This window comes from Myotis daubentonii, chromosome 16 (assembly GCF_963259705.1).
Source record: "Myotis daubentonii chromosome 16, mMyoDau2.1, whole genome shotgun sequence".
NCBI lineage: Eukaryota > Metazoa > Chordata > Mammalia > Chiroptera > Vespertilionidae > Myotis > Myotis daubentonii.
This window is the reverse complement of record NC_081855.1, coordinates 56,460,288-56,488,175: the sequence shown is the minus strand read 5'-3', so window position 1 is coordinate 56,488,175 and position 27,888 is coordinate 56,460,288. Positions and strand designations below refer to the sequence as shown.

General features: G+C 65.5%; 3 protein-coding genes across 6 annotated transcripts in view; 1 reads left to right on the top strand and 2 right to left on the bottom strand.

Annotated features, from left to right (window-relative positions):
- SLC26A11 (solute carrier family 26 member 11) lies at positions 1 to 13,111 on the bottom strand. Its single transcript, XM_059671457.1, has 17 exons — positions 12,883 to 13,111; positions 10,498 to 10,730; positions 9,890 to 10,082; positions 9,178 to 9,263; positions 8,746 to 8,825; positions 7,939 to 8,081; positions 7,461 to 7,636; positions 6,546 to 6,618; positions 6,282 to 6,332; positions 5,179 to 5,239; positions 4,147 to 4,202; positions 3,835 to 3,975; positions 3,476 to 3,603; positions 3,151 to 3,250; positions 2,670 to 2,803; positions 1,551 to 1,620; positions 1 to 748 (listed from the first exon to the last, which is right to left on the bottom strand). Exons 1-17 carry the CDS (start codon positions 12,950 to 12,952, stop codon positions 666 to 668), a joined length of 1,878 nt encoding a protein of 625 aa, XP_059527440.1. The 5' UTR covers positions 12,953 to 13,111; the 3' UTR covers positions 1 to 665.
- SGSH (N-sulfoglucosamine sulfohydrolase) lies at positions 11,621 to 17,597 on the top strand. Of its 3 annotated transcripts, XM_059671460.1 has the most exons (8): positions 11,626 to 11,802; positions 13,111 to 13,271; positions 13,833 to 13,938; positions 14,128 to 14,278; positions 14,561 to 14,717; positions 14,934 to 15,015; positions 15,423 to 15,626; positions 16,282 to 17,597. In XM_059671460.1, exons 1-8 carry the CDS (start codon positions 11,706 to 11,708, stop codon positions 16,839 to 16,841), a joined length of 1,518 nt encoding a protein of 505 aa, XP_059527443.1. In that variant the 5' UTR covers positions 11,626 to 11,705; the 3' UTR covers positions 16,842 to 17,597. The 3 variants fall into 3 exon arrangements, with proteins under 3 accessions (XP_059527442.1, XP_059527441.1, XP_059527443.1); XM_059671459.1 differs by lacking the exon at positions 14,561 to 14,717 and having other exon boundaries at positions 11,621 to 11,802; positions 15,517 to 15,626; XM_059671458.1 differs by lacking the exon at positions 13,833 to 13,938 and having other exon boundaries at positions 11,622 to 11,802; positions 15,517 to 15,626.
- CARD14 (caspase recruitment domain family member 14) overlaps positions 17,586 to 27,888 on the bottom strand; it is a 23,695-nt gene continuing 13,392 nt past the window's right edge. Inside the window, exons 9-21 of one of the 2 annotated variants that reach the window (XM_059671454.1) lie at positions 27,539 to 27,675; positions 27,326 to 27,420; positions 25,871 to 25,931; positions 25,515 to 25,707; positions 24,344 to 24,470; positions 23,813 to 24,050; positions 23,142 to 23,205; positions 22,464 to 22,578; positions 21,901 to 22,074; positions 21,446 to 21,484; positions 20,415 to 20,536; positions 19,182 to 19,431; positions 17,586 to 18,508 (exon numbers count right to left, since the gene is read on the bottom strand). In XM_059671454.1, coding sequence (XP_059527437.1) covers positions 18,027 to 18,508; positions 19,182 to 19,431; positions 20,415 to 20,536; positions 21,446 to 21,484; positions 21,901 to 22,074; positions 22,464 to 22,578; positions 23,142 to 23,205; positions 23,813 to 24,050; positions 24,344 to 24,470; positions 25,515 to 25,707; positions 25,871 to 25,931; positions 27,326 to 27,420; positions 27,539 to 27,675 — 2,097 coding nt within the window. In that variant the 3' untranslated portion in view covers positions 17,586 to 18,026. The remainder of the gene's footprint in view (positions 18,509 to 19,181; positions 19,432 to 20,414; positions 20,537 to 21,445; positions 21,485 to 21,900; positions 22,075 to 22,463; positions 22,579 to 23,141; positions 23,206 to 23,812; positions 24,051 to 24,343; positions 24,471 to 25,514; positions 25,708 to 25,870; positions 25,932 to 27,325; positions 27,421 to 27,538; positions 27,676 to 27,888) is intronic. The other variant, XM_059671456.1, reaches the window with a different exon arrangement.

The window sequence follows — 27,888 nt, the reverse complement described above, 5'->3', positions numbered from 1 at the left end:
AAGGTTATTACTTTTTTTAATTAAAAACCAAACCCGCAAACGTGCCCGGGCTGGTTTGGCTCCGTGGATAGTGTCGGCCCGCGGACAGAAGGGTCCCGGTTGGACTCCAATTAAAGGAACGCAGCTCAGTTGCAGGCTCATCCCCGGCCCTGGTCAGGGTGCGTGTGGAAGGCAACCAGCCGATGTTTCCCTGTCTCTCCCCTTCCCTTTCACTTGCTCTAAAAATCAATGGAAAAACACCTTCACGTGAGGATTAACAACTACAGTGAAAAGACACTCTGCAGCCTCATCGCCCGTCAGCAGACAGGAGGCCATTGGCACACCTTGTTCCTCCCAGAATGGCAGGAGGCCGGGGCCGAAGGGGGGCGGGGAACAGCACCCCGGGAGATGTGCCCCACCCGCCCCCAAGCCAGGAAGGGGCTGGGCTGCGGGGACCCTTCCTGGCCCAGGCTGACACCCTGGGGTCTGTCTTTCTAGAAGTCTCTCTCCAAACAAGGGCTCTGCCCCAGGTCGGTAGGAGGTCAAGCTTCCATCGTCCCGGGGGGAACCAGTGGGGCCCTGTCCTTCCTCCGGTCCCGCTGCGGCTTCCGCAGACCCTCCGGCCAGCGCAGCGTCCGGCCTCGCAGGAGAACCTTCGGCCGCCCTGCCCTCGGGCGCTCCGGCCTTCAGCAGGGCAGCGAGGGCTCCGGGACAGAGTCGTCGCTGAAGCTGTGGGGCTGGGTGCCCGGCTCCTGACTCAGGTATTTCTCTGCAGAAAATGCAACATGTTTTTGCCCGGCCGGCATGGCTCAGTGGTTGAGTGTCGACCTATGAACCAGGAGGTCCATTCCCGATCAGGGCACATGCCCGGGTTGAGGGCTCGATGCCCAATCGGGGACATGCACGAGGCAGCCGATCCATAACTCTCTCTCATTAATGTTTCTCTCCCTCTCCCCTCTCCCTTGCTCTTTTTTAAAATATATTTAAAAAAGCAAACAAACACAACATTTTTAAGTGCTGAACAAGCTCCAGTGAGACAGGGTCAGCTAGCTCACAGAATGGGGTTAAAGGCCTCACTCATCTCAGGGTCCCTGGGCGGCACCCATGCCCTTGTCACTGCATCCCTCTCGGCACCACAGTGGCCCTGATTGGTGGCTGTGCCTGCCTGTCATCCCCGCCCCCGCCCCCGCACCCTCCTCCCATGCAGGGGCATCAGTGCGGCTCCTTCCAGCAACAACAGAGAGGTCTTGGTGCCACATGGAGCCAAGAAACCAGACACGACCAGGGTCTAGGACCGTCCATGGCGCTCGAGATGAAAGGACAGGCTCCCCTCGCGGGCAGGGCTGCTCAAGAGAGACAGCCTTTTCTACGTCCCGCTGCGGCGCCCTGCAGGGCCCGTCAGAACCCGGACTGAAGTCAAAGATCTCTGCGACTCACTGTGTGCAAACTGGGCCTCAACCTCAGACACGCCCCGAAAAATAGAACCCCCGCCCCAGAGAGCCCATCCTCGCTCCTCACAACCGAACGCAGCGTCCGAGCCCAGAGTCCACGGTGACCTCGCCGGCACCTACCTGCCTCCTCCAGGCTGGGGAAGTGCTGGACATTCAGGTCAGCGGACAGCAGAACACGGAGCATGGGCTCCTGTGGGACAGAGAGAGGTCAGCGTCGGGCGGGGACGCCACGCTGTGGCCACGGGGCAGCCCGCCCGGCGCCCACAGGCGAGCACGGTCTCTCTCACAGTCCCCAGGTGGGTACCACTCCCCACTCAGGGAAACGGAGTACAGACCAGGCCCCCGGGGACAGGGACGGTGTTAAGAGAGATTTTTAGGCCTGGCTGGCATGGCTCACTGGTTGAGCATTGATGTATGAACCGGGAGGTCATGGTTCAATTCCAGGTCAGGGCACATGCCCTGGTTGTGGGCTCAACTTCCAGTAGGGGGCGTGCAGGAGGTAGCCGATCAGTGATTCTCATCATTGATGTTTCTCTCTCTAACTCTTCCTTCCTCTCTGACATCAATCCTATATAATAAAAGCACAGCATGCCCTGACCGGTTTGGCTCAGTGGAGAGAGCATCGGCCTGCGGACTGAAGGGTCCCGGGTTGATTCCGGTCAAGGGCATGTACCTTGGTTGCGGGCACATCCCCAGTGGAGGGTGTGCAGGAAGCAGCTGATCGATGTTTCTCTCTCATCGATGCTTCTAACTCTCTGTCCTTTCCCTTCCTCTCTGTAAGAAATCAATAAAACATATCAAAAAAAATTAAAAAAAAAAAAAGCACAGCATGCAAATTGTCCCCTTGACCGGGAGTTCGACCAGGGGGCGGGGCCGGCCGGGGGAAGGGAGGGAGTACCCGGCTGGCAGCCGGCAGCCACTAGGGACCCTACCAGTGCACGAATTTCATGCACTGGGCCTCTAGTAAAATTGTATTTTAAGAAAAGAGAAGTATTTTTAAATAAGTACAAAGGACACAGACGAGTGTCTTGCAAACATGACACAGAACCTAACGGTCAGGAGCAAAGCCCTGAGGCCAGATGCCGAGTGGGGTGCGTGGCCGCCATCCTTGCTGTGTGGCCTTGGGCAAGTTTCTCAGCCTCTCTGGGCCGTGACACCCTTGTCCTGGCAGGAGGATGGTGATAACACTGGCCTCAGGGCTGGTGAGAGCGGCAGGTGCCGGCTGTTTGGGACGCCCACCTGCAGGCCGACGAGGGCGAGGGTGAGGCCCTGCCGCCGGAAGTCCTCCAGCAGCTCCCGGAGCCCCAGCACCACCGTGTAGTCGAGGCTGCAGACGTGGCTGCACTCCAGGACCGCGCAGCGCGGTGGGGACGCTGCGGGGACAGGCGCGGGCAGTCACACCGCGAGGGGGAGGCATGGGCACGGCAAGGCCATGGACAGCTCCGGACAGGCAGGAGGAGTCCGGGGGCCGCGACAACAGCACTTTCCCTTCCCCCCAAACACCAAGTCCGAGAGGGAGCCGGCGCTCAGGGCAATGCTGGAGAAAGGCCACCCTCACTGGGCGCTGGGAGTGAGGGGCCAGGCCCGGGGGATGCCACTGGGATGCCCAGACCTCCTCCCTGACCGAGGGCAGGGCCTGGGGCCCCGGGAGCAGGCTGGGTGCGGAGGGAACGCGGGGAGCTCGGACGTCACACGCAGCCATCCCTGCCGGCCCACGTACCTCCCAGGGCCCGGCTCGTCACGGCCTCGCGCAGGGCCTCAACAGCGGGGAAGTGCAGGCCGCCAGCCGGCTGCACCACCAGCACCGGCCACTCAGACACCTGGCACGGGGCGGGGGAGCCATGAGTCCTGGGGGCACGTCGGGTGGGGCAGCGGGCCAGGCCAGGGGAACAGGGGCAGAGCCGCACGAGCCCTCACCGCCCCCGCCCAGCGCACAGCGGAGCTGTGGTCACTCCCGCTGCCGCCGAGCCATCACTCAGCAGTGCCCTGGGCCACAACCACCCGGGAAGCTCAAGATGCAGAGCCAGGGTCCTGCGTGGCGGTACCTGCACACCGGGCCTGGCCACGGAGCGCAGGAGGACCAGCAGGGACACCAGCGTGCCCGCCAGGACGCCGTACTGCACCTCCCAGAAGCAGAGCAGGAAGGTCACGCTCAGGGGCAGCAGGTCCAGCCCTGGGGAGAGGGGTGCGCTGCGGCCTCCTCCAGCAGGTGTCAGGTCGGGGGGGGGGGACAGGAGGAGGGGAGACCCCCACCCCTGCAGGGGCTGAAGGCACTCTTGGGGCCTGACCCCTGACCCCGGGGTGACACCTCTCAGAACCACGTGAGCCTCCAGCTCCAGCTGGCGCTGTGGTCGGGGAGGCAGGGCTGCCGCGACCTCGCACTGACAGACGAGGAGCCACGTACTCCTCACACGCCACAGCGTGCGGGCGATCCTGGTGTCCAGCAGCGGGGCCACGGCCATGATGATGACGGCCGCCAGCGCGGCCTTGGGGATGTAGTAGAAGAGTGAGGTCAGGTAGCCCAGCGACAGCAGCACCAGAACCCCTGGGGGGAGGGGGGGAGACACCACTGACCTGGGCCCTGAGCTCACCCAGGACGCAGGGGGAGCCCGCCCGGGACGCAGCGGGGGGCCAGGCTGACTGCACTGTGGTCCTCCCGCCCCTTCCTCCCATGTCACGGCCTCAGCACACGGGGGTGCAGTGTGTGGGGGCTCACCTGTCACCAGGCCCCCCGCAGGGGTGCACACCCCCGACTGGGCGTTCACGGCCGTCCTGAAGGCAACATGGAGACCATCAGTGGCGGCCAGAGCACGGGGTGTCAGTCCACACAGGCAGCTGGTCTCCGGGGACAGGGGTGCCCCAAGGCTTAGGAGCACCCGGAGCTTTGGGCACAGCGATCAGCCTCCCATAGGCTGCGGTGCGCTCCCCGTGACCCTGCACAAGCGGCCCCGCCCGCAGAGCCGTGAGGGCTGAGCCCACTAAGCAAGGCCCTCGTCCTGACTGCTGTCCTTCTAAGGAGACGGGTCAGGACAGACACGCCAGGACGGACACAGGGAGGACCACGTGGGGGACGCAGCGAGACGGCACCTGCCAGCCAGGAGCGTGGCCCCAGAAGAAGCCACGCCGCTGGCTCCGGGCCTCCTGAGCGAGGCACCCGGGTCTGGGGCTGGAGCCACCATGGCTGGCGCTGGTTGGGCGGATCTGCCCAATAACAGGCCCGCCCCCGGGGTCCCAGGCCCTGGGGAAGGATGGGGGGGTGCTGCTGCTTTCACGGAGAAAAACTGGCGGGGCTGTCAGGTGAGGGATCCCACTTAACCCATACACACGTCACATGTGCGGACACACGAGTGCATGTGGGTACATACTTGTGAGCACAAACACCCGTGAGGACGCCAAACCCGCCGTGGGCTCCTGGGGGCGGGCCTGGGGGGAACAGGCTCCTTCCTGGCTCAGCCGCAGGGGCTGTTGGGAGCCCCGCACCCACACCTGATACAGGAGCTCTCTGCCCAGAGCCCCCTCCACCACCCGCGGCCAAGCCAGCAGCAGGGGGCTGCCTCGTCCACCCGCCAATGACGAACCACGCCCCGGGCCAGCTGCACCCCTCGGGACGCACCCTGCTGCGTGCGCCTGTCCATGGAGGCCTTTCCCGGCTGCCAGCCGCCCCCAGGGAAGCTGATCGGGGAGCTGACAGGACCTCAGCCTCGGCCGGGACCTCCCAGGGACTCAGACAAGCAGGGCGGGCACTCACCGACCGAAGCTGCCGGTGACTGGGAAGGAAGAGAAGAAGGAGCCCAGAACGTTGGTCAGGCCTGGGCATGAAGCGGGAGAGGGTTACCGGGAGGGAGAACCAGGCGGAGGTGGCGGACGGAGTAAAGCCAGAAGGAAACAGGAGATGGGGGGTCAGGGGGGGCCCTGGCGATGCCCCATTCCTGACGGGAAGGACGAAGAGGCTAAGCTCCCCATTGGACGCTCGCTTTCCTGCTGTGGGAGTTAACACGCCCTCTTCCCGCAGGACAGAGAGGCGCCCCCAGCAGGGGACGGCGAGTTCACAGCAGGTCCCCACCATCCACTGCACATGATAACCCAGTGGACGGAGCCCGCCCGGGCCAGGCACGGGCCTAAGGACCGAGCTCGCTGGCCCACGTCCATCGGCGCACAGCGTCCGTCTCCTCCAGGGACCGTCACAAAGACCACGGTCTCCCCTGCTTCTGAAAAACCCACCACGGGACCCAGGTCCAAGTCCTGCTCAGGGTGGGTCCACTCAGAACCAGGACCTGCTTATGTTCTAAGATCCGGCCAGACATCAGCTGGCGAGGCAAAGGCCACGGTCACCCCTAGGCTCATTGATGTTTCTCTCTCTCTCCCTCCCTTCCTCTCTGCAATCAATGAAAAATATATACATTAAAAAAATATATATATATATATATATATGTATGTGTCTCTTTACTTAAAAGCAGCAATGATCACAGAATTGAAGACTCACGCCGTGGTCTCAAAAGGAACCACCACAGAGGCCGGGGCCACAAAGACAAAAGAAAGGAAGTGTGACGTCTGGCACAGGCCCCTCCCGGCCAGGCAGCCACCGCCTGGAGGGGGCACCGCACCCCAGCAGAGTCAACCTGGCCCCAAGGGGAGGCGCCCTCGGCATTTACTCCTCGGCATAAAGCCGGCCGCAGGCCCAGGGTGTGGTCCGCAGCGGCTCAGTAAGCTGCAGTCGGATGGGCCAGCTCCCTCCGCGAGCAGCTGAGCCCCGCGGGGACCTGAGAGGGAGTCCACGCTAACACCGCCAGAATGGGCATCGCTACCATCGGCCCCACTCGGCAGGCGGAGATGCGCCCGACGGGCCCTCACCGATGGACAGCAGCTCCTGGTTGGCGTCGATGCGGTAGTTATTCTGAGACGCTGAAGAGAAGGCACGATAAAACCCGTCACCACACAGAAGACCTCACTAGGAAAACATTCATGAGATGAAAAACAGGCTACACATTCCCACCTACAGCACTCGGTCTGGAAGCGTAAACGTAAACATGAGCCACACGCGAACGTACACGCACACGCGGTGTGTGTCTGTGGGTTTCAGACGAAAGCGGGCGAGCGAGGCAGGCGGCGTCTTACCGAAGGCCTTGGCCACGGCGATGCTCTCCAGCAGCCCCATCAGCGGCACCACGGCCAGCCCGGCCCCCATGTCCTGAGGGGAGAGGGAGGGCGAGTGACCCGAAGGGGCAGGAAAGGGCTCTCCTTTCCCGCCAGCCGGTGCAGCTCAGGGGTTGATCATCTACCTACGAACCAAGAGGTTGCCGGTTCGGTTCCGGTCAGGGCCCAGGCCGGGGTTCCGGGCACATCCCCAGCGGGGGGCGTGCAGGAGGCAGCTGATGATTCTCTCTCATCATTGATGTTTCTCTCTCTCTCCCTCTCCCTGCCTCTCGGAAATCAATAAACATGTTTTTTTTTTAAAATAAAGGGCAGGAAGGGGCCGAGTAGGGAAGAAGGGCAGGTACACACCGGGGGACCAGCACAGGCTTTCAAGGAAAGAAAAAAAGGGCTTCCCTTCCCGATGCTGCCCGCGGCTCAGGGTCACACCACCATCAGTTTGTAGCGGGTCCGACTCCCATCTTCCTTAATTTTGTGTTTCTGATCATCTTTTTGTTGTTTCGGTTTCGTGTGGTTTGGCTTGGGGCGGGGGCGGGGTATCTTGGACTCCTGCTCTGAAGCCAGAGCAGACACCGGCCTCCCACAGGCACAGGAGGCACACGCACTCGGCTGCAGGGCTGTGAGCTCGCACACCCAGGTGCGGACGCAGCACACCCTGCTACCGTGTGCACGAGGCAGAAAAACAAGTGTGAGGCCCTGGGGCTGTGCCCGATCTGGAATTCTCCCCTGCCTGTCCCTGCCCCCAGACACCCCTTCCCGAGGACTGGGCAGTCTGTCCGGGCTCAGAGCTCCCTGCCACCAGCAGGTGCCTTCGGGGGACAGACCAGGCCCCGAGGCCCCTGCAGCCCAGGCAGGCGGCCTGGCTCCCTCCCTACCCACCTGGACCATCTGGGTGAAGGAGACCGTCCCGTTGGCCGTGGTCACTGAGAAGGGGGGGGCCCGCACCGCAGGGAGCCCCTGCACCACCTCCCCAGTGAGGACGAAGGGCCGGTGCCCGGCCACGTCGCAGGAGTAGGCCATCAGGGCGGCGCCGGAGACCACCAGGGCATTGCGGGCTGCGGACGGAGGGGGCCTGTGAGGACACCTGGCTCCTCTGGAGAAGGAGCAGGAGCCACCCAGCCACGCCCCCTCACGCTCCTCCCTGGGGGAGGGCGCGGGTGGAAAACCCCCAATGCAGAGCCGTGCCCTCAGCCGCACTGCACATCAGAACCACCCCATGCGCTAAACGTCCCAGGCCCGAGCCACACCGAGACCGGGCAGGGAGAGTCTCCAGGGTGGCTCCACCCAGCACCCGCGCCCCAGGCACCCATCGGGAGGTGGGGCCCAGCTGTGGGACTGGCCTCCACAAGGCCCTCACCGGTCGTGGCCGTCCAGACCAGCCCGAGGCTGAGCCGCACTCCGGGGGGCGTGTTGGGGTGCACGGGGGGCGCGTGGGCCCGCATCAGCCGCAGCAGCAGCAGCAGCAGCAGGCAGACCAGCCCCAGCACGGCATCGCCCACCCTGCAGACAGATGCCATCACCGCCGACTGGCCCACAGGTGACCTCCTGCCGGAATCCTCTCTCGGTGGCTCTTTGTGCTTCCAGGGAGTCAGCCGAGGCCCCATCAGAAGGGAGGAGGACGGCACTGCGCTCCCCACGCCTCCAGGCCTCAGCACCGCTCCCCGCCGCCCTGGCAATCACTTCTTCCCTCTGCTTCCCTGCAGAGGGGTCCCGGCTCCCAGCGGGACTCAGCGAGGAGCACCTCCTGTGTCCCTCTCACCTGCACCCCCTCTGGGAGGGCCCCTCCACTGGAGGGCCGTGCTCGATGCGGGAACCCTGGTTCTCATCGCGGCCCTACCTGCCACCCGTCGCCCGGGCACCAGGGCGTGCCTTCCCCCGGCTGTGTCCTCTCCTCCACACTGACCTCCGGCCCTTCTCAGAGGGGCCTGGTCCTTCTCTATCACACGGTCTCTTCCCACTGCTACCCCCCAAGACAGGCTGCTGGGAGCCGACTCTCCCCCTGCACATGCCCCTGGCTGACTCAGCAGCTCTGGCTCCCGGTGATGCCGACAGGGCTGCCCTAGGGAACCGCGTTTGAGCAGCAAGGCCCAGAGTGGAGGAGGGGGGCCAGGAGCAGGGTGTGGGGGGAGCTTCCCTGTGGGGGGGGCAAAGGCAGGCGGGCTACCTGGTCTCCCCGAGGCTGCGGAAGGTGTGGTACAGCTGCAGGAAGAACTGTCTGGGGACGCGCTGCAGTCCCAGCAGGTTCTGGCCAAAGGGGCTCTGGTCAGACGCCCTTCCCCAGTGAGGCCTGAGGCCCCGCCCACCGGGCCCCAGGGACCACCTGCCCATGCCCAGCCCCCAAAGACGAACAAGTGAACCCCAGGAGAGGGCATTTCACAGCCGTTCAGGGCAATGACACGCCCTGCCATTATTTTCATCTCCCAGGAAAACCAACTGGAGGACCTCCAGGCAAGGAGACCCACTGGTTCCACCTCGCCCATCCGGCAGGCCCTGTTGTAATTGGCTTGCAGCCGTGTCGGTCACGGTGCAGCCCGCCCCCCGCCACGCAGACTCCACCACCATTGGCCCAAGGATGTGTCCATCACCAGAGGCATACCTTGATCTGCCCAACGCCAATGGTGATGGCAGCGGCGGAGGTGAAACCTTTGATGACGGGGCAGGAGATGAAGTCCAGCAGGAACCCTGGCGGCCAAGGGGGACACTGAGCTGATCCTGGAGGCCGCGGTGCATGGAGACCGGGGATGGACATGGGCCAGAGAGGGGGTGTGGGTGGGGCTGGGGCTGAGTCTGGTGGGCGCACACCGTTTGGCAGGTTTGGAGAGCAGAAGGCCAGGCTTGGGTCTGAGGCCTTGGGCCCTTCTCCAAGCAGCCTGGCTCCTAAGCAGAATAGGGGAGTGCGGGGGGCTGAGGCGCCCCACTACCCTCACAGGGACCCTCACAGGGACCCTCACAGGGACCGCCCCTGAAAGGCCAAGAAGAAAGCGTTGCGAGCAGCCCGGCTGACGTGGCTCAGGGTTGAGCGTTGACCCATGAACCGGGAGGTCACGGTTTGATTCCAAGTCAGGGCACAGGCCCAGATTGTGGGCCTGATCCACAGTAGGGGGCATGCAAGAGGCAGCCGATCCATGATGCTCTCATCATTGACGTCTCTCTCTCTCCCTCTCTGAAATCAATAGAAATATGTATTTTCCAACGTTGAGGGCAGGGCACCCCGAGACAGGTGCCTCAGTTGGCTGCCCAGGAAGAGCAGAACCGCAGCTCCCCACCCCACCCCAGGCAGCCCCATGCAGGAAGGCCCGGGGCCTCACCCAGGCACAGGAACCGCATGGCTAGCTGGACGCAGCCGGACAGGAAGGCGAGCAGCACGGCGTAGGCAGGCTCACGGAAGGTGTAGGAGGAGACCAGGAGGGACATGACGGCCGTGGGGCCCAGGGTCACGTCGCGGGAGGTGCCCAGGAAGAAGTACACGAAGCACCCCACGAAGGCAGAGTAGAGGCCGTACTGCCGGGGAGAGAGCAAGGAGCACCCAGGAGGCGCGTCGTGGGGTCACGGGGTCACGGGGCCCCTGGTGTCCATGTCTGAGTGCAGGGCCCCGGGGCGCTGTGGCCTCGGCACACAGGCAGGGCAACTGCTACCCTCTCAGCCGCCTACGAGCACAAACACCTGGGCTTCTGTCTGGGTCTGAGTCGGAACCGCTCTTCCAGGAGCCTCCGCCGGTCCCCAGGAGCCCAGGACCAGCTGGTGCCGCGCGGCCACGTGAGGGGCCCAAAGGCAGCCACAGTTCTAGACGGCAAACAAGGCTTCCCGGTCTGGGGGCAACACCAGGCGGGCATTTCTGCTCTGCTTCCGGCGGGCAGAGGCCCAGAGAGGAGGCAGGCGGTGTGGGGGGATGTGGGGACAGCGGGCAGACACTCACCTGGGGAGGGAGTCCGGCCACCTCCGAGTAGGCCAGCGCCTGGGGGATGACCGTGAGCGCCACCGAGAGCCCCGCGATGAGGTCCATCCTCAGCCACTGCGTGGAGTAGTGGGGCATCCAGGCCAGGAGGGGCAGCCACCTCCGCAGGGTGGCAGGGGGGCAGCTGCGGGCCCTCGGGACCGGGCGGGGGGACCAGGGCATGGCCGACTCCATCGTCTTCCCAGATGCCATGCCTGTGTGGGCGGGGGGCACAGTCAGGGCACGGGCTTTGAAGAACCGGCCACAGCGCAGCCAGCAGCCTGTGCAGAGGGGCCTCCGACGGGGCCTCTGGTTACTCAGGATACCCACAGGGGCGTCCCACAGGAAGGAGGGGGGGCGGGGGCAAAGTCCCTGCCCAGCACCCTCCCCATCCCATCCCTTCCGCCCCCCCTCCCGTCCCCATCCTGTCTCCCCCCCCCCCCCCCCCCCCCCCCCCCCCCCCGCTCCCCGGTCCCATCTCTCCCTTCCCTGCCCTGTGCCCTCCCCCAATCCCACCTGCCTGCCCTCCAGGCGCCCTCCCCCTGCAGGACGCTTGCAGGAAGAACAGAAAAGTGTTTCTGGATGAGAAGCCTAGAGACACCTGGGGGCGGGGCTTCCTTTTCACTCTCCTCCCCGCCCCCCCACCCACTGCTGGGAGCAGAGAGCCTGGCAGGTGGGGCAGGAGGCCCTGAGGCCCAGGTTTCCCCCCTCAGGGGTCGTCTGCTGCGCTGGGCTGGGGGGGTCCCCCATCCTGAGGCTGCCCGGCCCCAACCCCACCTGTGGCATTCGCACCCTAGAGGGGCCCCAGGAGTTCTGGTTGGTTCAGGAAGAACCAGCGGCCCCTCCTCTCATCCCAAGTGCACAGCCCCCTCCAGAGCCACCCCGGCCCTGGCCCCAGCGAGACCAGAGGCGGCAGGAACCTGGGAAGGGACGCGGTGGGTGGGGAGCGGGGGTCCCCGCGGGAGGAGCCCGCACCTTCGGCGACCCCGGCCCGTCCGGGCAGCTTGCCCACCACGCCCCCAAGCGGACTCACCCAAGTCGCCCCGAGGCCCGCAAACCTGCCCTGGAGCGGGGGATGTGGGCGGAGCCGGCGCCTCGTGACCCGCGGGGCGGCGCTGGCCTCACGTGACGCGGGACGGGGCGGACCGGGACCGGGACAGGAGCTGGGACAGGGACCGGGTGCCACCGCCATGCGCTGCCCCGGGCCGGTGTGCTGGGCGCTGCTGCTCGCCCTGGGGCTGTGCCGCGCGCACCGGGCGCGCCCCCGCCACGTGCTGCTGATCCTGGGTGAGTGGCCTCGCTCCCCCGCAGCCCTCACTGCCGCCACCCGTCTCCCTCTGCGGCCCGACAGCCCTGGTCCCTCCGTGGAGAGGGAGGCGGGGCAGGCTCGCTCATTGCAGGGTCTGCAGGGATCGCCCCGCATTCAGCCCCCCACTCCTTCGCCGGCTGACCCTGCACCCCTCCCCTGTCCAGAGCCCCGACCTCGTGGTCCACAGGCCCAGCAGGGGGGCCAGAGTGGGGCGATGCCCACCTCCCCAGGGGCCAACGTGCCCTGGGGCTCCGGTCTCCCAGAGGCTTCTCTGATGCCCAGAGCTCTGAGGGTCAGCTCTCTCCCACCCACACCCTCTTCCTCAGCCCCTTCCCTCCCAGAATCTCCCAGTCCCCCTGCTCTTAGGAGACTTCCGGTTTGGGTGGCCAGCCCGGCTGTCACAGGGCAGCCCTTTCTTCCCCTTTTCTGAGGGCTGGCCCCAGGCCAGGGCGCTCTGATTAACCCTGTGGTCTGTGGCCAGGCCTCAGCTCATCGCAACCCGGCCGCCCTCCACTGAGGGCTCCCTCCACGCCCCCCCCCAGGCACCAGCGGAGCCCTGCCCACGGATCACCTCCTTGTGCCAAGCCCAGTGCTGCCCCACCACACCTGCCTGCTAACGTGCCCACTTGAGCTCCCTGCCCACCTGAGGTCATGCCCACCTGAGCACCCTGCCCACCTGAGCTCCCTTCCCACCTGAGGTCATGCCCACCTGAGCACCCTGCCCACCTGAGCTCCCTTCCCACCTGAGGTCATGCCCACCTGAGGTCATGCCCACCTGAGCACCCTGCCCACCTGAGCTCCCTGCCCACTTGAGCACCCTGCCCACCTGAGGTCCCTTCCCACCTGAGGTCATGCCCACCTGAGCACCCTGCCCACCTGAGCTCCCTGCCCACCTGAGGTCATGCCCACCTGAGCACCCTGCCCACCTGAGGTCATGCCCACCTGAGCGCCCTGCCCACCTGAGGTCATGCCCACCTGAGCTCCCTGCCCACCTGAGGTCATGCCCACCTGAGCACCCTGCCCACCTGAGGTCATGCCCACCTGAGTGCCCTGCCCACCTGAGTACTGCCTGCTAACACGCTCGCTGGTTTTCACGCTTGGCTGGTAACACTGCCACTCGGGTATCATGCCTGCTGAATAAAATGCCCACTTGGTAATGCCCACCTGGGTGGCTCGCCCACCTGGGCATCACTGGCCAGGCCACTGCCGCAGGACCCAGCTCTTCCCTCCCACACATGGCTGCTCCTGAGCCCCGCTCACCGTGTCCGGTGTCCCCCGCCTCCTAGCGGATGATGGAGGCTTTGAGAGCGGCGCCTACAACAACAGCGCCATCGCCACACCGCACCTGGACGCCTTGGCCCGGCGCAGCCTGGTCTTCCGCAACGCCTTCACCTCGGTCAGCAGCTGCTCGCCCAGCCGCGCCAGCCTCCTCACTGGCCTGCCCCAGGTGAGGGGGGCAGGAGCAGGGCCTGGTGGAGGGGAGCTCTCCCTGCCCCCTGGGTGTGCTCACCTCCCATGCCCCACTCCCCACATGGCTTCCTCTGGTGAGCAGGTGCACGCTGTGGTCCCGAGGCGAGGCCGTGAGGAGGCGCCTCCACAGAGGGGCCTGTGGCCTGAGCAGACACTCCGGCGGCCAACAGGCCGCTGTGGGCGGGCCTCTGAGGGGGGAGCCTTTCGCCATCAGCTGGCATCTTCCTGGTCGGAGTGGTTACAGCCACGAGTTTACCCCGTAGAGCAGCCGGGTAGCAGGCCTGCGCTGCCCCCTTCCCCCACGGGGTGTGCTCACACAGGGGAGCAGGGCAGTCCCGGCGAGCAGAGGAGACGGCGAAAGCCACCGGGCTTGGTGCACCTCCTCCCCGTCTCACATTTCCTGCTGATGCGCCATGGCGGTGGGGAGTGAGGGTGCTGGCCCCTGAAGGCTAAACAGCCGTGAGGGGCCGGGGTGATGAGCAGTCAGGTCCCCCACCCCCGGCTCACGGTGCCCCCGGCTCACGTGCCCCCTCCGCAGCACCAGAACGGGATGTACGGCCTGCACCAGGGCGTGCACCACTTCAGCTCCTTCGAGGGCGTGCGGAGCCTGCCGCTGCTGCTCAGCCGCGCCTCCGTGCGCACAGGTGAGGGCTTCCTGCACGGCTCATCCTGAGCCACCTCCGCCCGGGCCGCCGGGAGCACGGTCCCCAGGGCTGGGTCTCTGGGCCGGGCCCTGGGCCCGGGCAGCCTGCGTCGAGGCCACGCAGGGCTGGGCGGAGAAGGGCGCGGAGGGCACGGGAGGCCGTGGGGACACTGGACGGCCTCGCCCCCAGGCATCATCGGAAAGAAGCACGTGGGGCCAGAGGCGGTGTTCCCCTTCGACTTCGCGCACACGGAGGAGACCGACTCGGTGCTGCAGGTGGGCCGCAACATCACCAGGATCCGGCTGCTGGTCCGGGAGTTCCTGCGGACGGGGGACAGCCGGTGCGGAGGCCTCAGTCCAGACCCCGGGCGGTGGGCATGTGACGCATCCCAGAATCTTTCCTTGAGAGGGTTCTCCAGACAGTGGAATGGGGTAGGGGAGAATGTTCCAGAGACTCCAGTGAACCTGGTCAGAGGTCAAGGGCCCTGGGGAAACTGAGGCAGTGAGGCTCGCAGGAGACTCTCAGTGACGGGAGCAGGCAAAGCCGAGGGGGCCCCTGCCTGAAGGAGGGGGCTCCCGGGGTCGCACACCAGGCCCTGGCACTGAGGCCCCGCCCTGCGCAGGCCCTTCTTCCTGTACGTCGCCTTCCACGACCCCCACCGCTGCGGGCACTCCCAGCCCCAGTATGGGGCCTTCTGCGAGAAGTTCGGCAACGGGGAGAGCGGCATGGGGCGCATCCCAGACTGGACCCCACAGGTCTACGACCCCCAGGATGTGCAGGTAGGGGGCTTTCCGTGAGCTGGCAGCCCGGCCCCAGGTGTGACCTGGGTCCAGGTCCCCTCTGCGGGGCCTGCAGAGAGGCGTGAGGACACAGGTGACACATCCAGCACCGTGGACTTGGGGGCTGATCCATTCCCAGGAGGATTCAGGCCCGATTCAGGGCTGGACAGGTCCCGGCCTCTGTGCTGATGTGGCCTCTCCACCTCCTCGCCTCAGGTGCCTTACTTCGTCCCTGACACCCCGGCAGCCCGGGCTGACCTGGCCGCTCAGTACACCACCATCGGCCGCATGGACCAAGGTGGGTCAGGGAGTCCCGGTGTGGGGGTGTCCGTGCGGGCCAGGAGCCTGTGACCTGGGGGATGTGGAGGGACTCCTGTCTCTGGCCCCTGCCCGACTGTCCCTGTCAGCCCCACAGGGAAGACCTGAGGTTCCAGAAAACAGGGCAGCGGTGGGCGTGTGGGGTGACAGGGAAGTGCCGAGGGAGGGCCAGCTTGTGGGGGCGAGGAGGCTGGGGAGGCCCTGCACACCTGCTCCGGGGCGGTGGGCGGGGCGCGGGGCAGTGCTGGGCAGAGGCCCAGGCTGGGGGGAGGGAGAGCTCAGGGCCCAGGGCTGGTGAAGGAGGGAGAGCACGCACCGTTGGGTGGGGGAGGAGGGAGTGATCTGTGTCCGTCCACCTGCACTGAGCAGTGTCCTCCCCGCCCGCAGGGATCGGGCTGGTGCTGCAGGAGCTGCGGGCAGCCGGCGTCCTGAACGACACCCTGGTGATCTTCACCTCCGACAACGGCATCCCCTTCCCCAGCGGCAGGACCAACCTGTACTGGCCGGGCGCCGCGGAGCCCCTGCTGGTGTCGTCCCCGGAGCACCGGAGCCGCTGGGGCCAGGTCAGCGAGGCCTACGTGAGCCTCCTCGGTACGGCCTGTGCCTCACGGGAAGGGGAGGGCGGCGGGTGCAGGAGTGCGGGCCACCAGGTCCGGCTGTTTGCAACCACTCGCTGACGTGGTTCCCCCGGGCGGCTCAGAGAGGGGAAGTGAGTTGCCCAAGGCCACACAGCGTGCAAGTGCCCAGCTGGGGTTCTAGCCGGGGCCTTGCCACCTTGCGACTTGCTTTCCTGCCGGCCCACCCTGAGCAAAGGGTGTTGCTGTCCAGATACCCACCCAGGTGCCTGGCTCAGTAGGCCGGGGCTGGGGCCTGAGAGTGCATTTCTGGCATTTTCCCAGGTGGGACTGATGCCGCGGCCCCAGGGATCCCGCTTTGAGGGGTCAGGGCAGCAGCACCTTCGGCCCTTTGGCCCCAAAGCACGTGTGGGAAGGCTGTGGCCGCAGCTCAGAGCAGGAGCCGATGAGCCGGGTGGGGCTGCCTCACTGGCCCGAAGGGTCTTAGAAGGACCCTGAACGTCAGTCATGCAGAGAGGGCGGGCGGGCAGCGGGGACAGGTGCCGGCCGGGAGCTCCTCCCTGCTGAGGGCTGAGGTGAGAGGCGGCCACCAGCTTCCCAGGCTCGGCCTCGGCCTCCCCTGGGGGCCTCGTGCCTGCCTGGCGCGTGCTGATGCGCCTCCCTCCCCGCAGACCTCACGCCCACCGTGCTGGACTGGTTCTCCATCCCTTACCCCCGCTACGCCATCTTCGGCTCCAAGACGGTCCGGCTCACGGGCCGGTCTCTCCTGCCGGCGCTGGACGCGGAGCCGGCCTGGTCCACGGTCTTCGGCAGCCAGAGCCACCACGAGGCCACCATGTTCTACCCGATGCGCTCCGTGCAGCGCGGGGCCCTGCGCCTGGTGCACAACCTGCACTTCCGGATGCCCTTCCCCATCGACCAGGACCTCTACGTGTCGCCCACCTTCCAGGACCTGCTGAACCGCACGGCGGCTGGCCGGCCCACGCGCTGGTACAAGGACCTGCACGGCTACTACTACAGGGAGCGCTGGGAGCTCTACGACCTCCGCCGCGACCCCCGCGAGACCCAGAACCTGGCCGCCAACCCGCGCTACGCCCCGGCGCTGGAGCTGCTGCGCGCCCAGCTGACCAAGTGGCAGTGGGAGACCCAGGACCCCTGGGTGTGCGCCCCCGACGGGGTCCTGGAGGAGAGGCCCTCGCCCCAGTGCCGGCCCCTGCACAACGAGCTGTGAGCCGCACGCGCCTCCTCCAGGCCCAGTCCTCGCGCCCCTGCCACGGAGGGCGTGGCCAGCCTCGGGCACAGGCACAGCCTCCTCCGCGGGCACCCCAGGAGGGCGCTCCCTGATGCTGGCCTCTTTCCCGCCTCTGCCTGGAGGGGCATGGAGGGTGTCTCCACCGTGCCATGGGACATCGCCACCCTGTCTGAGCCGTGTCCCGGCACAGGAATTCCAGGGCGACCTAGGACAGGTCTGGACAAGGGGTCATTTCCTTGGTTGGGTCCTGGGACCTTCATTCTCTGGAGCCACAGATGTCACGTCCATGCCCTTCCCGTGAGAGGAGCCGAGGGGCTGCGTGTGCCACGTGGATGGAGACAGAGACAGGTCCAACCCCACTCTGGGACTGCAGTGCTGGTTTTATCGATCTCTGGTCCTGAAGACACGGGGACGCCGGGCCCAGTCCCCCGCCCTGGGCTGGTTTCCGGGGGACGCTCCCGGCAGGCTGAGTGGCAGGTCTGAGCCCGCGGGCGTCCATCCTTTTGACGCCCACGGGTGCCGCCTGCAGGCCGGTCCCTCTGCGGAGGACACAGGTCTAGCGCAGATGCCGCCCGAATGCTCCAGGCCCTGGCCTCCGGCGGCCGCTTTCTCTCCCAATGGGGGGCTCCTGTCGCCCCGCCCTCCCCACCTCCTCCCTCCTGGGGGCGAGGCTGAGCCACAGGCCAGAACATTGTACACGCTTATTTTAGTCTAACATGCAAGTCCGTTTCTGAACTTGTTTACAACAGCCTCCTGGATATTTCAGTCTGTGAGGGGGCGGCTGGGCTGGGTGGGAGCCTGGGGGGCCTCCCCTGGGCCATGCCCGACTGTCCCCCGAGCCCTGGAGGCGGAATCAGTCACGGTGGCCTGAGATGGGGGTGGGGGGAGCACTGGTAGAGGCAGTCCTCAGCCCTGGAGGAGCCCGTCTGGGGGCACAAACCTACCGAAGATACTGTGTCCGTCACTTGGAGACAATACTTGGTGGTAAACAGTCTGAACGGCAATCACTGAGCATCAGCACCAGCAGCCGAGAGAACAGGGCTGGTGCTAGGCGGTCTGCTCCTCGCCTGGCAGGGGCACCTGACCTCGGGGCCGCCTCGGTGGGTATGGGAGGAGCCTCTGCAGTGAAATGCAGAGCAAAGTGCAGGGTAGGTCGGATGGGCGCTATCTGGGGACACCTGGGCCTCCAGCTCTGGGGAGGCACCGTGACCCCTGTGGGGCGTCCTCGCAGTGTCGGTTCAGACCAAGCCAAGCCCTGGTGAGGAGACGGTTTACGCAGAAAAGAGCAGACGGTCTGAGTGCCCATCTGTGCCTGCACGTGGCGAGGGTGGTGGTCACACTGCATGAGGGGACCCGAGGGGGGGTGTGCGGTGAGCACCCCAAGCTGAGCCCACAGGACAGGGTGTGGGGTCCACCAGCCGGGAGGACACAGCGTCCGTCAGGGGGGGCTCTGCTCTGTCCACACCACCTTCTTCTGCTCGTCGGAGATGGCGAAGCGGACGCAGCTGAGCAGCGTGTCCAGGTCGCCCCAGCCCTCGGGGGCCAGGCTGCAGCAGGGGTGCGGCGCCCTGTCCAGCTCGCCCTCCTCCTGCCTGCTGGCCGCCAGGAGCTGCTCCTCCGAGGCGCCCAGCCGCTGCAGGGCCTTCCTGTGGGGCCAGAGGCGGCTCAGGGGGACAGCACGCTGCCCCGGCCATGCCCGGAGCTGGCCGGGCTCGGGATCCCAGGGGACCAAACACCCCTGGGTGCAGCGGCCACTTTCATGGGGTCCTGAAGAGACAGGGCCCCAGACCACAGCCAGGTGGGAGCGGCGTCTAGTTTACAGCCTCAGGTATGAAATTATAAAGGACCCAGGACACCTGGGCTTGTCCCCAGCCATGAACAAGCCACAGCCTCCAGGTGGTCCTTGCCACCGGGCGCTGTGGCCCCAGCAGACGGGCCCTTAGTGCAGGGGTCCTCAAACTACGGCCTGCGGATCACATGCGGCCCGCCAAAAACATTTATCCAGCCCGCCGGGTGTTTTTGCCGCCGCTGCCTGTCCTTAGCAGCCGACTCGCCCTGGGCCCGCAGTGCGCATGTGTGGAATGTCTGAGGAACAGTGAACTGGCCCCATTTAAAAAGTTTGAAGACCTCTGCCTTAGTGAGTCAGCGTAGGAGCCAAGTGCTCGCTGTCCTCTGGGCTGTTTCCCAGGGGGACAGGGAGCCTCTGTCCCAGAGTTGTGGGGGACCCACCCTGTGACACTTCCAGGAATCCCGTCACATGCCCCAGGGGCATGAGGGCCTTGGGGGGGGGGGGTGACGGTCAGCCCCAGACACACCTACCGGAGTCTCTTGGCCGCCTTCTCATTGATGGCGACGTGGAGGACGATGGGGAAGATCTCCATGCTGTGCAGGGCGCGCACGCTGTCCAGCGGGACGTCCAGGAGGGCGTGCGTGTTCTGGGGAAGGAGAGGGAAACTGAGGGGACCGGGCAGGGCTGCGTTGGTACAGGAGCCGGGAGAGTCCACAGCTGTCCGGGCCTGTGGGTGTTGGCTGCACAGCCGTCAGCAGCTCCCTCCACCTGCAGGGTGTTCTGCCAAGTGGCAGACGTGAGGCCAGAAAAATGAACAAACGGCCAGCGGCGTGGCTCAGTGGGTGAGCATCGACCTATAATCCAGGTCACGGTTCGATTCCCAGTCATGGCACAAGCCCAGGTTGCAGGCTCGATCCCCAGTGGGGGGCGTGCAGGAGGCCACCGATCCATGATTATCTCTCATCATTGATGCTTCTATCTCTCCCTCTTCCTTCCTCTCTGACCTCAATTTTAAAATAGAAAAAGAAAAAACCAGTAAAACCCAAAACCCATAGACATGGGACAGGGAGAGGCTGGGAGGGTGACACGGGTGGAGGATCCAGTGTATGATGATGGATGGAAACTAGACTGTTGGTGAACATGCTAACGTGCACACATGTAGAATTACATGCATGAAGTTAACCAACGTTACCTCGATTTAAAAGGCAGTCGTTCTAGTGGTACAAGCATCGTCACACATGTGATTTTCAACTGGAAGCCTGGAGCTGCAAGCTGGGGCTGAGGGGCCTGTGCACGCCCGCCCCCAGGAGTCCGCAGGTCCTCCTCCGGGGCTGGGGGCACGGGGGCATGGGTATGGGCCTGGCCGCCTTGTACCCATGTAACGCTGGGCAGTTCCCAGTGAGCTTTCCCTATAGTGAGCCTTCGAACATGAGCTCTTTCCATTGCCTTTAGTCCAGTGGCTCTCCACCTTCTGGCCCTTTAAACACAGTTCCTCATGTTGTGACCCAACCATAAGATTATTTCCGTTGCTACTTCATAACTGTCATGTTGCTGCTGTGACGAATCGTCATGTACATATCTGACATGCAGGATGGTCTTAGGCGACCCCTGCTTTAGTCCCTTCACAGATGCTGGTGACCACCTCCTGCGCCGGGAAACAGCTGCAGGGTCAGAGACTCCCCAGCCACCGGGACCCGGGTCCCACCTCGGCCTCCAACCCCTGCCAGTCCCCGCTCCCCAGCAGCCCGCCCGCCTGCCCCTACCTTCTCCATGAGGCGCTCCAGGGCTGCGCGGGCCACCCAGCAGTGGCTGCCAGCGGCCTCCCTCTCCTGCACAATGTCCCCCCTCCGGCTGGCGGCCTCGTACTCCTCCGGGCTCAAGTACTCTGTGGGGCACAGCGGACGGGAGGTCACACACCCAACCACAGGGGCCTGAGGGAGCCCCGCGCTGTACCCCGGGGGCCCCGCCAGCGCTGGGGGAGCTCTCCCTAGGTGTCCTCTCAGTGAGCCTGACCCTGCGCTTCCCACTCAGAGGCTAACCCTGCAGGGCACCCTAACCCGGGGGTGGGGCACAGCAGGGCCAGGCAGCGCCAGGGGTGGGTGGACAGGAGGGAGCAGGAAGACGAATGGAAGGAAGGATGGGTGGATGCACAGACAGATGTAGATAAACCCCTCCATCGCTTCACAAGGTCCAAACTTACATATCCAACTTCTTCCACCCGGAAACACCCCAGTGGCTCTCAACAGGGCAAGTGCCCCAGGGCACGGGCATGTCTGGAGACTTTTTGGCTGTTACCACGGGCAGGGCTGTGCTCCTGGCAACTAGCACGTGGGGGCCAGGGATGTCACTCAACACCCTACAGTGCAGATGGCCACCCAGAGGCCAGAGCCGGAGGCTGCGGCCCCGCCCTCGGACTCTGCTGCAGCCCCCACCAGGCCCTTCCTCCTGAACAGCTCCTGCCCCCTCCGCCAGCTTCCTCCCGACCTGCCCGTGCCCTCTGCTAGCCTCCGCCGCTGCCGCCCAAGCGCCCCCAGACCACAGTGGCCCCAGCTGGCAGTGAGCTCTGTGCAGCCGTGGACTAGCGACGGCGTGAATGAAAGCACCACCAAGGCCTCCCGCCGCCTCCTGGGCCCACCCTTCTGCTGTGAGGAGACACGCAGCCTGTCCCCGGGGCCCAGGACTCTGCTGACGGGCTTTGGGCTGGTGGGTGGCGCCCTCTGGGGTTCCTACCGGTCACACAGGAGCCTGCCAGCAGTAACTGCGCTGGATTGAGTTATGGCCCCCAAATTCTCACCCACCCAACGCCAGCACGGACCTTGTTCAGAAACAGGATCTGTGCAGGTGGGACAGTGAAGATGAGGTCGCACTGGACTAGGGAGGCCCTAACCCGAGGGCTGGGTCCTCACAGGAAGCTCCCGTGGAGACAGACACGGGAGAAGCCACGTGACGAGGAGGCTGAGGGAGGAGGGTCCACACAAGCCAAGGAGCCGAGGACCAGGAGCCCCAGGAGCCAGAAGAGAGGGAGGCCCTGCCAAGACCCTCTGCGCCAGGCTGCCACGGAGACCTGGTCCCACCGCTGGCCTCCGCCCGGAGGAGAGCCCGGTTGTTGTACGCCACAGGCGGGCGTGGTGACCTGCTAGGCAGCCCCGGGCCCTCATGGCGCCTTCCGCTGCCCCCCTGGAGCCCAGCCAGTGGCAGCCCAGGCCCTGCCCGCTCGCACACAAGGGGGGGACTCAGGTGGGACCGCACCTGCTGGGCATGTCTTAAACCCTTGCAGCAGGCAGAGCTTCTCACTCAGGATCCTCCCGACCAAGCCGGGCACGAGGAGCACAGGCCGGGGCCGGCTGGGCCTGCGTGGGTGCACCCGCGTGTAGGGCGCCAGGGTGACGCAGCTCTCGGCCCAGAAGCCCCTGGGGGAGGCATCTGTGGGGGAGAAGAGCCGTGAGTGGTCCCAGGCCCCGCCCGCAGCAGGGCCTGTGCTTTGCACAGCGCAGCCCCCACACCTATGGGCCGGCCACAATGGGCGCCGGCTCAAGGGCCGCAAGCCCCACCCTCCCTGGCCACAGGGAGGATGGAGAAGGCCTCCTCCTCCCTTCCATCTCCCGCTCCTGGCCCCCAGCACCTCCTGGATGCCCGCCCCACACTCCCGTCACTCCAGTTGCTGTCTGTTTCCACAGCCCCCCTATATTATGCAGCCTCAGGGCCTCAGACCTCACCCAGCTCACCTCTCCAGAGAGGCACCCAGGCGCCAAGTATGGTTCTCATGTCCCCCCTCCCCCAGCAGCCTACAGCCCCTCCCCGCCCCACCTCACCTCCCAGCCGGCTGGGGTCTGGCTGGGCCTGATCAAAGGAAGAAAACAGGGCGTTGGCCTTGGTTCTGTCCACAGTGACGACGCGCACCAACCTCTGGGGGCCTCCAGAAGACGGCTGCAGAGAGAAGGACCAGTTGTCCCTGCCGTCCACACCGGGCCGGGCAGGCACCGCCCCACCGGGGGCTCCAGGCTGGTCCCTGGACCTTCAGGCTGTGCCCACAGAACAGCCCAGGCCCCGTGCCAGGGAGAAGAGAGCAGGAGAGGGTCCTGGGGCAGAGGCCCTCGCCCAGGGCACGGCAGCGAGGGCGACCCCCACACCTCACCCGCTGTGATGGAGCCGGGAGGGCTCCTTGCTCGGGGCACTGAGTGCCTATGTGGGGAGGACACCAGGTCCCCGCCCTCCGAGGGAGTAATGGGTGCAGGTGGCCAGGCGGTGGGTGCAGGGGCACAACCAAGAAAACACATCAACACCTCTGCTCGCGGTGGAGGGACCTGTAGGCCGAGCGCCCTGTGGGGCCCAGGGAAGGTGTGCGGGGCCCCTGGGGCCGGGACTCGCAGGGAGACCCTCAGATCAGTAGCCCACGCCCTTCCAACAGGACCCCTAGCCAGGCCCTCCCCCTCTGCCAGCCCAGGGAGGAAGGAGGGAGGGCCCGGGCCAGGACCCGGCAGCGGCCTCACCTTACGGGCGGAGCTGCTCTGCTGCGCCAGGTCCTGCAGGAGGGCGATGAGCAGCTGCTGTGCCCTGGGAGGAGGAGACACCGCTGCCAGGAGGCTCCACACCCCTCCCCGCCCCCCTTGCCCAGCGGCACCTCTGAAACCCTGCAAGCCCACAGCCCACTGGAGGTGCCTGCTGCTATCCCTGGTGTGAGCCTGGGTGGGACCTGGCTCCTGGCCTCCCTGCACCGCTCAGCTGAGCGGCACCACCCCGACACCACGTGTGCGCCACCGGCTGACCTGGGACACGGCTCCCGGCAGATGGATGCTGCTGGGGGGAGGGGGACGGCCCTGCCCCTTCTGTCCCAGGACAGGGTCCCGGGAGGTGGGACTCTCTGTGGTAAAACCAAGTCCTGGACACACCAGGTGACTGGTGAGCCCACCTCCTGGGGACACTGGCCATGTCTGGAGACACTTTTGGTTTTCACAGGTCGGGCCAGCATGAGGCCAGGGAGCTGCTCAGGCCGGCGGGCCAGGCAGCCCCCAGCAGCAGGGCTGTCCCCAGGTCGCAGCGCTGAGGCTGGAAACGCTGGCACCGAAAGCTCAAACAAACCCTGTCCACTTGGGGGGGCACATGGGGACTCCACTCTGGTCGTGTCCCCTCCTCGGGAGGTAGCCGCCCAACGGCTGCTCACTGTGCGTAGGTGGGGATGGTGCCGCCCTCCGTGTCCCTGGTGCTGTAGGGGCCCACGCGGTGGGCGTGCCAGCAGCCACGGCCCTGGAACATGGTGTCGGTGACGTGCAGGATGTCGCCGCAGTGCACGGGCAGCTCCCCCTCTGCCCGCCCCTCCAGGGCCAGGTTGACCCGGATGTAGAAGGAGTCCCCTGAGGTGGCCACTTTGGCCTCCAGGTCCTGGACCAGCTTCTTATAACCTGGTAAGAGAGGACAGATCAGCCCAGGCCGTGACCCACAGGAGGAAGGTTCTGGAATGTGAAAGGAGGAGGGACAGAAGGTACCGCCCCAAAGTCTCGGGAGCCATCCTGGTGCCAGTGTCAGTGGGTGGGAGGTCCCGGCCGCCTTGGGGGCCTCTGAAGACCGGGGGTGCGGCCTGGCTCTGGGGTAGGCCATGGGGGCTGGGGCAGGCACAGCCACGGCTCAGAATCAGGACTGGGCGGCTGGGAAGGTCCTGAGAGGGGAGCTCCTGGGGGTCGGGGGGAGTGTGTACCCTCCGTGTTGACCTTCACAGACAGGCAGCAGAAGCCGTCCACCCTGCGGAGAAGACCCACAGCCTGCTCCAGGGTCACGCCCTGCAGGACGGCCTTGAAGAAGGGCTCCGTGGCCTCGCAGTCCACCTGGGGGCAAAGCACCAGGGCGGGCCGCTATCGACCAGGTTCGGCAGCGGAGCCTGAGCACAGATCTGCACTCACCCCCCCTCCAGCCATCCACACGCCCCCGGCCATGCACACGCACCCCCAGCCGCCCACACACACCCCCAGCCGCCCACACACACCCCCAGCCGCCCACACGCCCATCTGTCCCAGGCCCTGAACCGGGGCATCTGCATTCGGCTCCTCCAAGCCACACACGTTCCCACCCTGAGTCAACCACCACCCCCTTCCCAAGCGCATGCCGAGAGCATCACGCAGGACCCAGTGTCTGCTCTCCAAAATGGACCTTCATTCTAGAGCGTTCCAGATCACAGGCTCTCGGCGATGGGATTACTGACACGTGGAGCCGGGTCACTCTGTGCTGTGGGGCCGCCCGGGCCCTGTAGGGTGTTAGCGGCATCCCTGGCGTCCACCTCGAGCTGCCATCCCCCTCCCCGCCCCCGCCCCGCCCCGCCCGCTGTGAAAGCTCCCGCTCTCACTGTCCCTCCATTCACTGCCTCACACTGAGAGGCACTTTGTAAGGAGAATGACCACGTGCCTTTAACTGCACTGGCCCCATTCGGGGCTCAGGACTGTCCCCAAGCACCATAAAGGGCTCTGCGGCTGTAACCACAACGTAACTGACAACGAGACAGGGAGAAAGGGCTCCCGTGGCGTAGGGACGGGGTCTCCTCTGGGGGACAGGCGAGCCTCGGGAACGGTGACGCCAATTTTGTGAATTTCTTACAATGGTTAAAAAGCTGAAAGTTCAAGTTTCAGTGACATCAAAGTCACCTCCCCGCTACTGCAGTCACTTAATGGTAATTAGTTAAGTTGTACATTTATGTTTTCTGTAGCATCATGAATATTTTATAACAAAAAGTTTTAAAGAGTGAAAGTGGTGAATCTCGCGTTCGGTGTATTTGAACACAGACGTGCACGCACACGCACACGCACACGCACACGCACACGCACGGGAGCTGACCATGAGGCCGCCGTTCAAACAGCAGGAAGAGCCCTGAACCTCACCGTGACGATCTGGGTGCCTGGGCGCAAGGCCATCTCGTCGGCCGCCGAGCCAGGGGTGACGCGGTGGATGAAGATGCCCGTGAGGTTCCCGCCGATGATGCTCATCTGCTCCAGCAGCGCGTCCCCCTGGAAGGCCAGCACCGTGACCTGGCTCGGGAGCTTCCGGGCCGGCCGCCGCCGCACGGGGACGCTGCTGCAGGAAGAGGCCACGGAGCTCGTGTGCAGCCCAGCTCTGCCCCAGCCCCGGCATTCTGGAACTCTCCACCCCCCTTCCTGCCAGGATCCCACCCTCAAAAGGCTGTCGCCTGCCAACAGCCCTCACTCTGCCACCTGCTGGCCGGCCCCCCTCCGCTCACCTGGCTGAGACGCAGAGGCCCCTGGAGACCAGCTGTGGGCCGCTCTCAGACTCCAGCAGGTCTAGGAGGAAGCAAAGGCTCAGACACCAGCCGGCCGCCCTAGAGGCCACACGCTACCTCAGGCCCCTCAGCCACCTCGGCTGAGGCTGACCTCGTCCTCCTCCTCCCTCCTGCTGAGACCTTGACTCATCTCCCCCACACGGGAGGAGCTGGCAGAGAGCTGCCCTGCCTGGGTCCGGCCTCCACGTGTCCTTTGTGAGACTGAATGTTGCCCACGTTTTATGAGACGGGGAAGCTAGAATCCACTTCCACCTTCAATTTCAACCAAACAGTCAAATCTGGTGGAACCCGGGCCCGCCTTCCTGCCTGACAGCGCCTGCCACCTGCATCGCTGCTCCCGCTACCCCCGGCCACGCCAGCTGCTGGCCGAGCAGGCCTCCATGTCCCTGGGGGTCCCCAAGCTCTGCACTGTGACATGCAGCTGGGGAGGCTGATGGGCCCAGCCCAGGCGGTGGCTTCCATGTGGGCGGCGGGGGCTGCTCCTCCGCCTGGTGGACCGGAGGCCAGCAGAGGGCAGACAGCTGCCTGTCACCTGCCACGGCGGCCTGTGCCAGCTCACAGGGAAACCCAATTCATGAATACATCCCAGCCAAGTGGAGGTCACTGGGCGCTCCTGGCGTATTTGAGGTGAATTCCGCTAGAATGCATGAAAGCGGGGCATTATGTGGGATCACACAGAGGAGGAGCAGTAAGCACCCTGTCCTCCTGGCCTCACAGCCAGGCTGGTTCCCCTGGCGGAGCCTTTCCCTTGGTCACTGTCACAAAACCACCAGTGATCCGGGAAGGGTAAGGTTTCTGCCCACGTGACCACTGCCCCAACACACAGGTGCCTCTGTGGACCAGCATGGGGTGCGTGCACCCCCTGGTGGCCACAGGGGGAATTCCAGGCAGGGTGCTGAGCACCTACTCTGTGTGAGGCCCAAGACTGGGGTAGGTGTGCAGGGTGGGAAGGTAAGGAGGCTGACATGAGGGGCACACGGCTTGAGGACAGAGAACCAGCTAAGTGACAGATACAAGGCATGAGCCACAGGGAAAGGGGAGAGAGGCTCCACAGGTGCCCCGGCCAGCAGGAGGGGGCACTGCAGCCTGGCGCCGTGCTGTCCCTGGCAGCCCGAGTGCTCAGGGTCCAGAGCAGGAGGGACGGAACGAGCAGCTGTCCGAACATCTGGGCTGAGCGGGCATGGCGACAACTCCCTCACCGCTAGGTGACAATGGACAGGACACCCAGGACACAGAGCAGCTGGCACCGGCCTGAACTGCCAGGGGCCAGGGTCAGGGCAGCGGTCCAGTTCCCCTCCCTCTGCCTGGGCCCCGGGGAGACCTGTCCTCGTGCCCCTCCTGGCCCAGCCCAGGGGAGGTGGGCGGCTGCAGAGGTTGGCAGAGGGACACACTCACCTGCTCTGTCTACAATCTCGTAATCCAGGTCGACGTCACTCGCCTTCGCTCCCGGGCAGCCTCCCCAGTCCCCCTCCAGGATTTCTGAGAAGCCACTGTGCGGAGGAAGGGGAGGACGGCTTGGGACTGGAGCACCCAGCGCCTGCCCGGCCCTCGTCCCCGGTGAGCCAGCAGGAAACCCGTGTCATCCGGCACTGACGCCGTCCGCTCTACCTGAAGGACCAAGCATCCTCCCGGAATTCCTCGGTGGCTCGCTTGTACAGGGACAGCTGGCTGGGGGGCACGGGGCTGCTGGAGCGGAAGCTGTCCACGAGCTCGCGGCTGGGCGTGGCGCTCAGGTCCGACCAGAGCTGAGACAGGAGGACAGCGAGGCAGGGTCAGCGCGAGCCCATGGGCTCACGACCCCTCCCTGCTCTGGAAAGGGAATAAGCCACGGCCACCAACATCAGGGCTGAGGAGGGGACAGGGAGGGGAGGGGGAGCTCACAGCCAGGGCACACTCATTGAGCACCTACAATGTGCCAGCACTCTATTAGCTGTTTCCTGTATTTTATGTCGCTTAGT

Coding starts and splice junctions, on each gene's coding strand:
- SGSH (XM_059671460.1), top strand. CDS start 11,706: ATGCGCTGCCCCGGGCCGGTGTGCTGGGCGCTGCTGCTCGCCCTGGGG. Junction 13,272..13,832: donor TCCTCACTGGCCTGCCCCAG/GTGAGGGGGGCA, acceptor CCCCCTCCGCAG/CACCAGAACGGGATGTACGG. Junction 13,939..14,127: donor CCGCGCCTCCGTGCGCACAG/GTGAGGGCTTCC, acceptor CCTCGCCCCCAG/GCATCATCGGAAAGAAGCAC.
- SLC26A11 (XM_059671457.1), bottom strand. CDS start 12,952: ATGATACCCGAGTGGCAGTGTTACCAGCCAAGCGTGAAAACCAGCGAG. Junction 6,333..6,545: donor CGCCGTGGCCAAGGCCTTCG/GTAAGACGCCGC, acceptor CCTTCTCTTCAG/CGTCTCAGAATAACTACCGC. Junction 2,804..3,150: donor GACGAGCCGGGCCCTGGGAG/GTACGTGGGCCG, acceptor CTGTCCCCGCAG/CGTCCCCACCGCGCTGCGCG.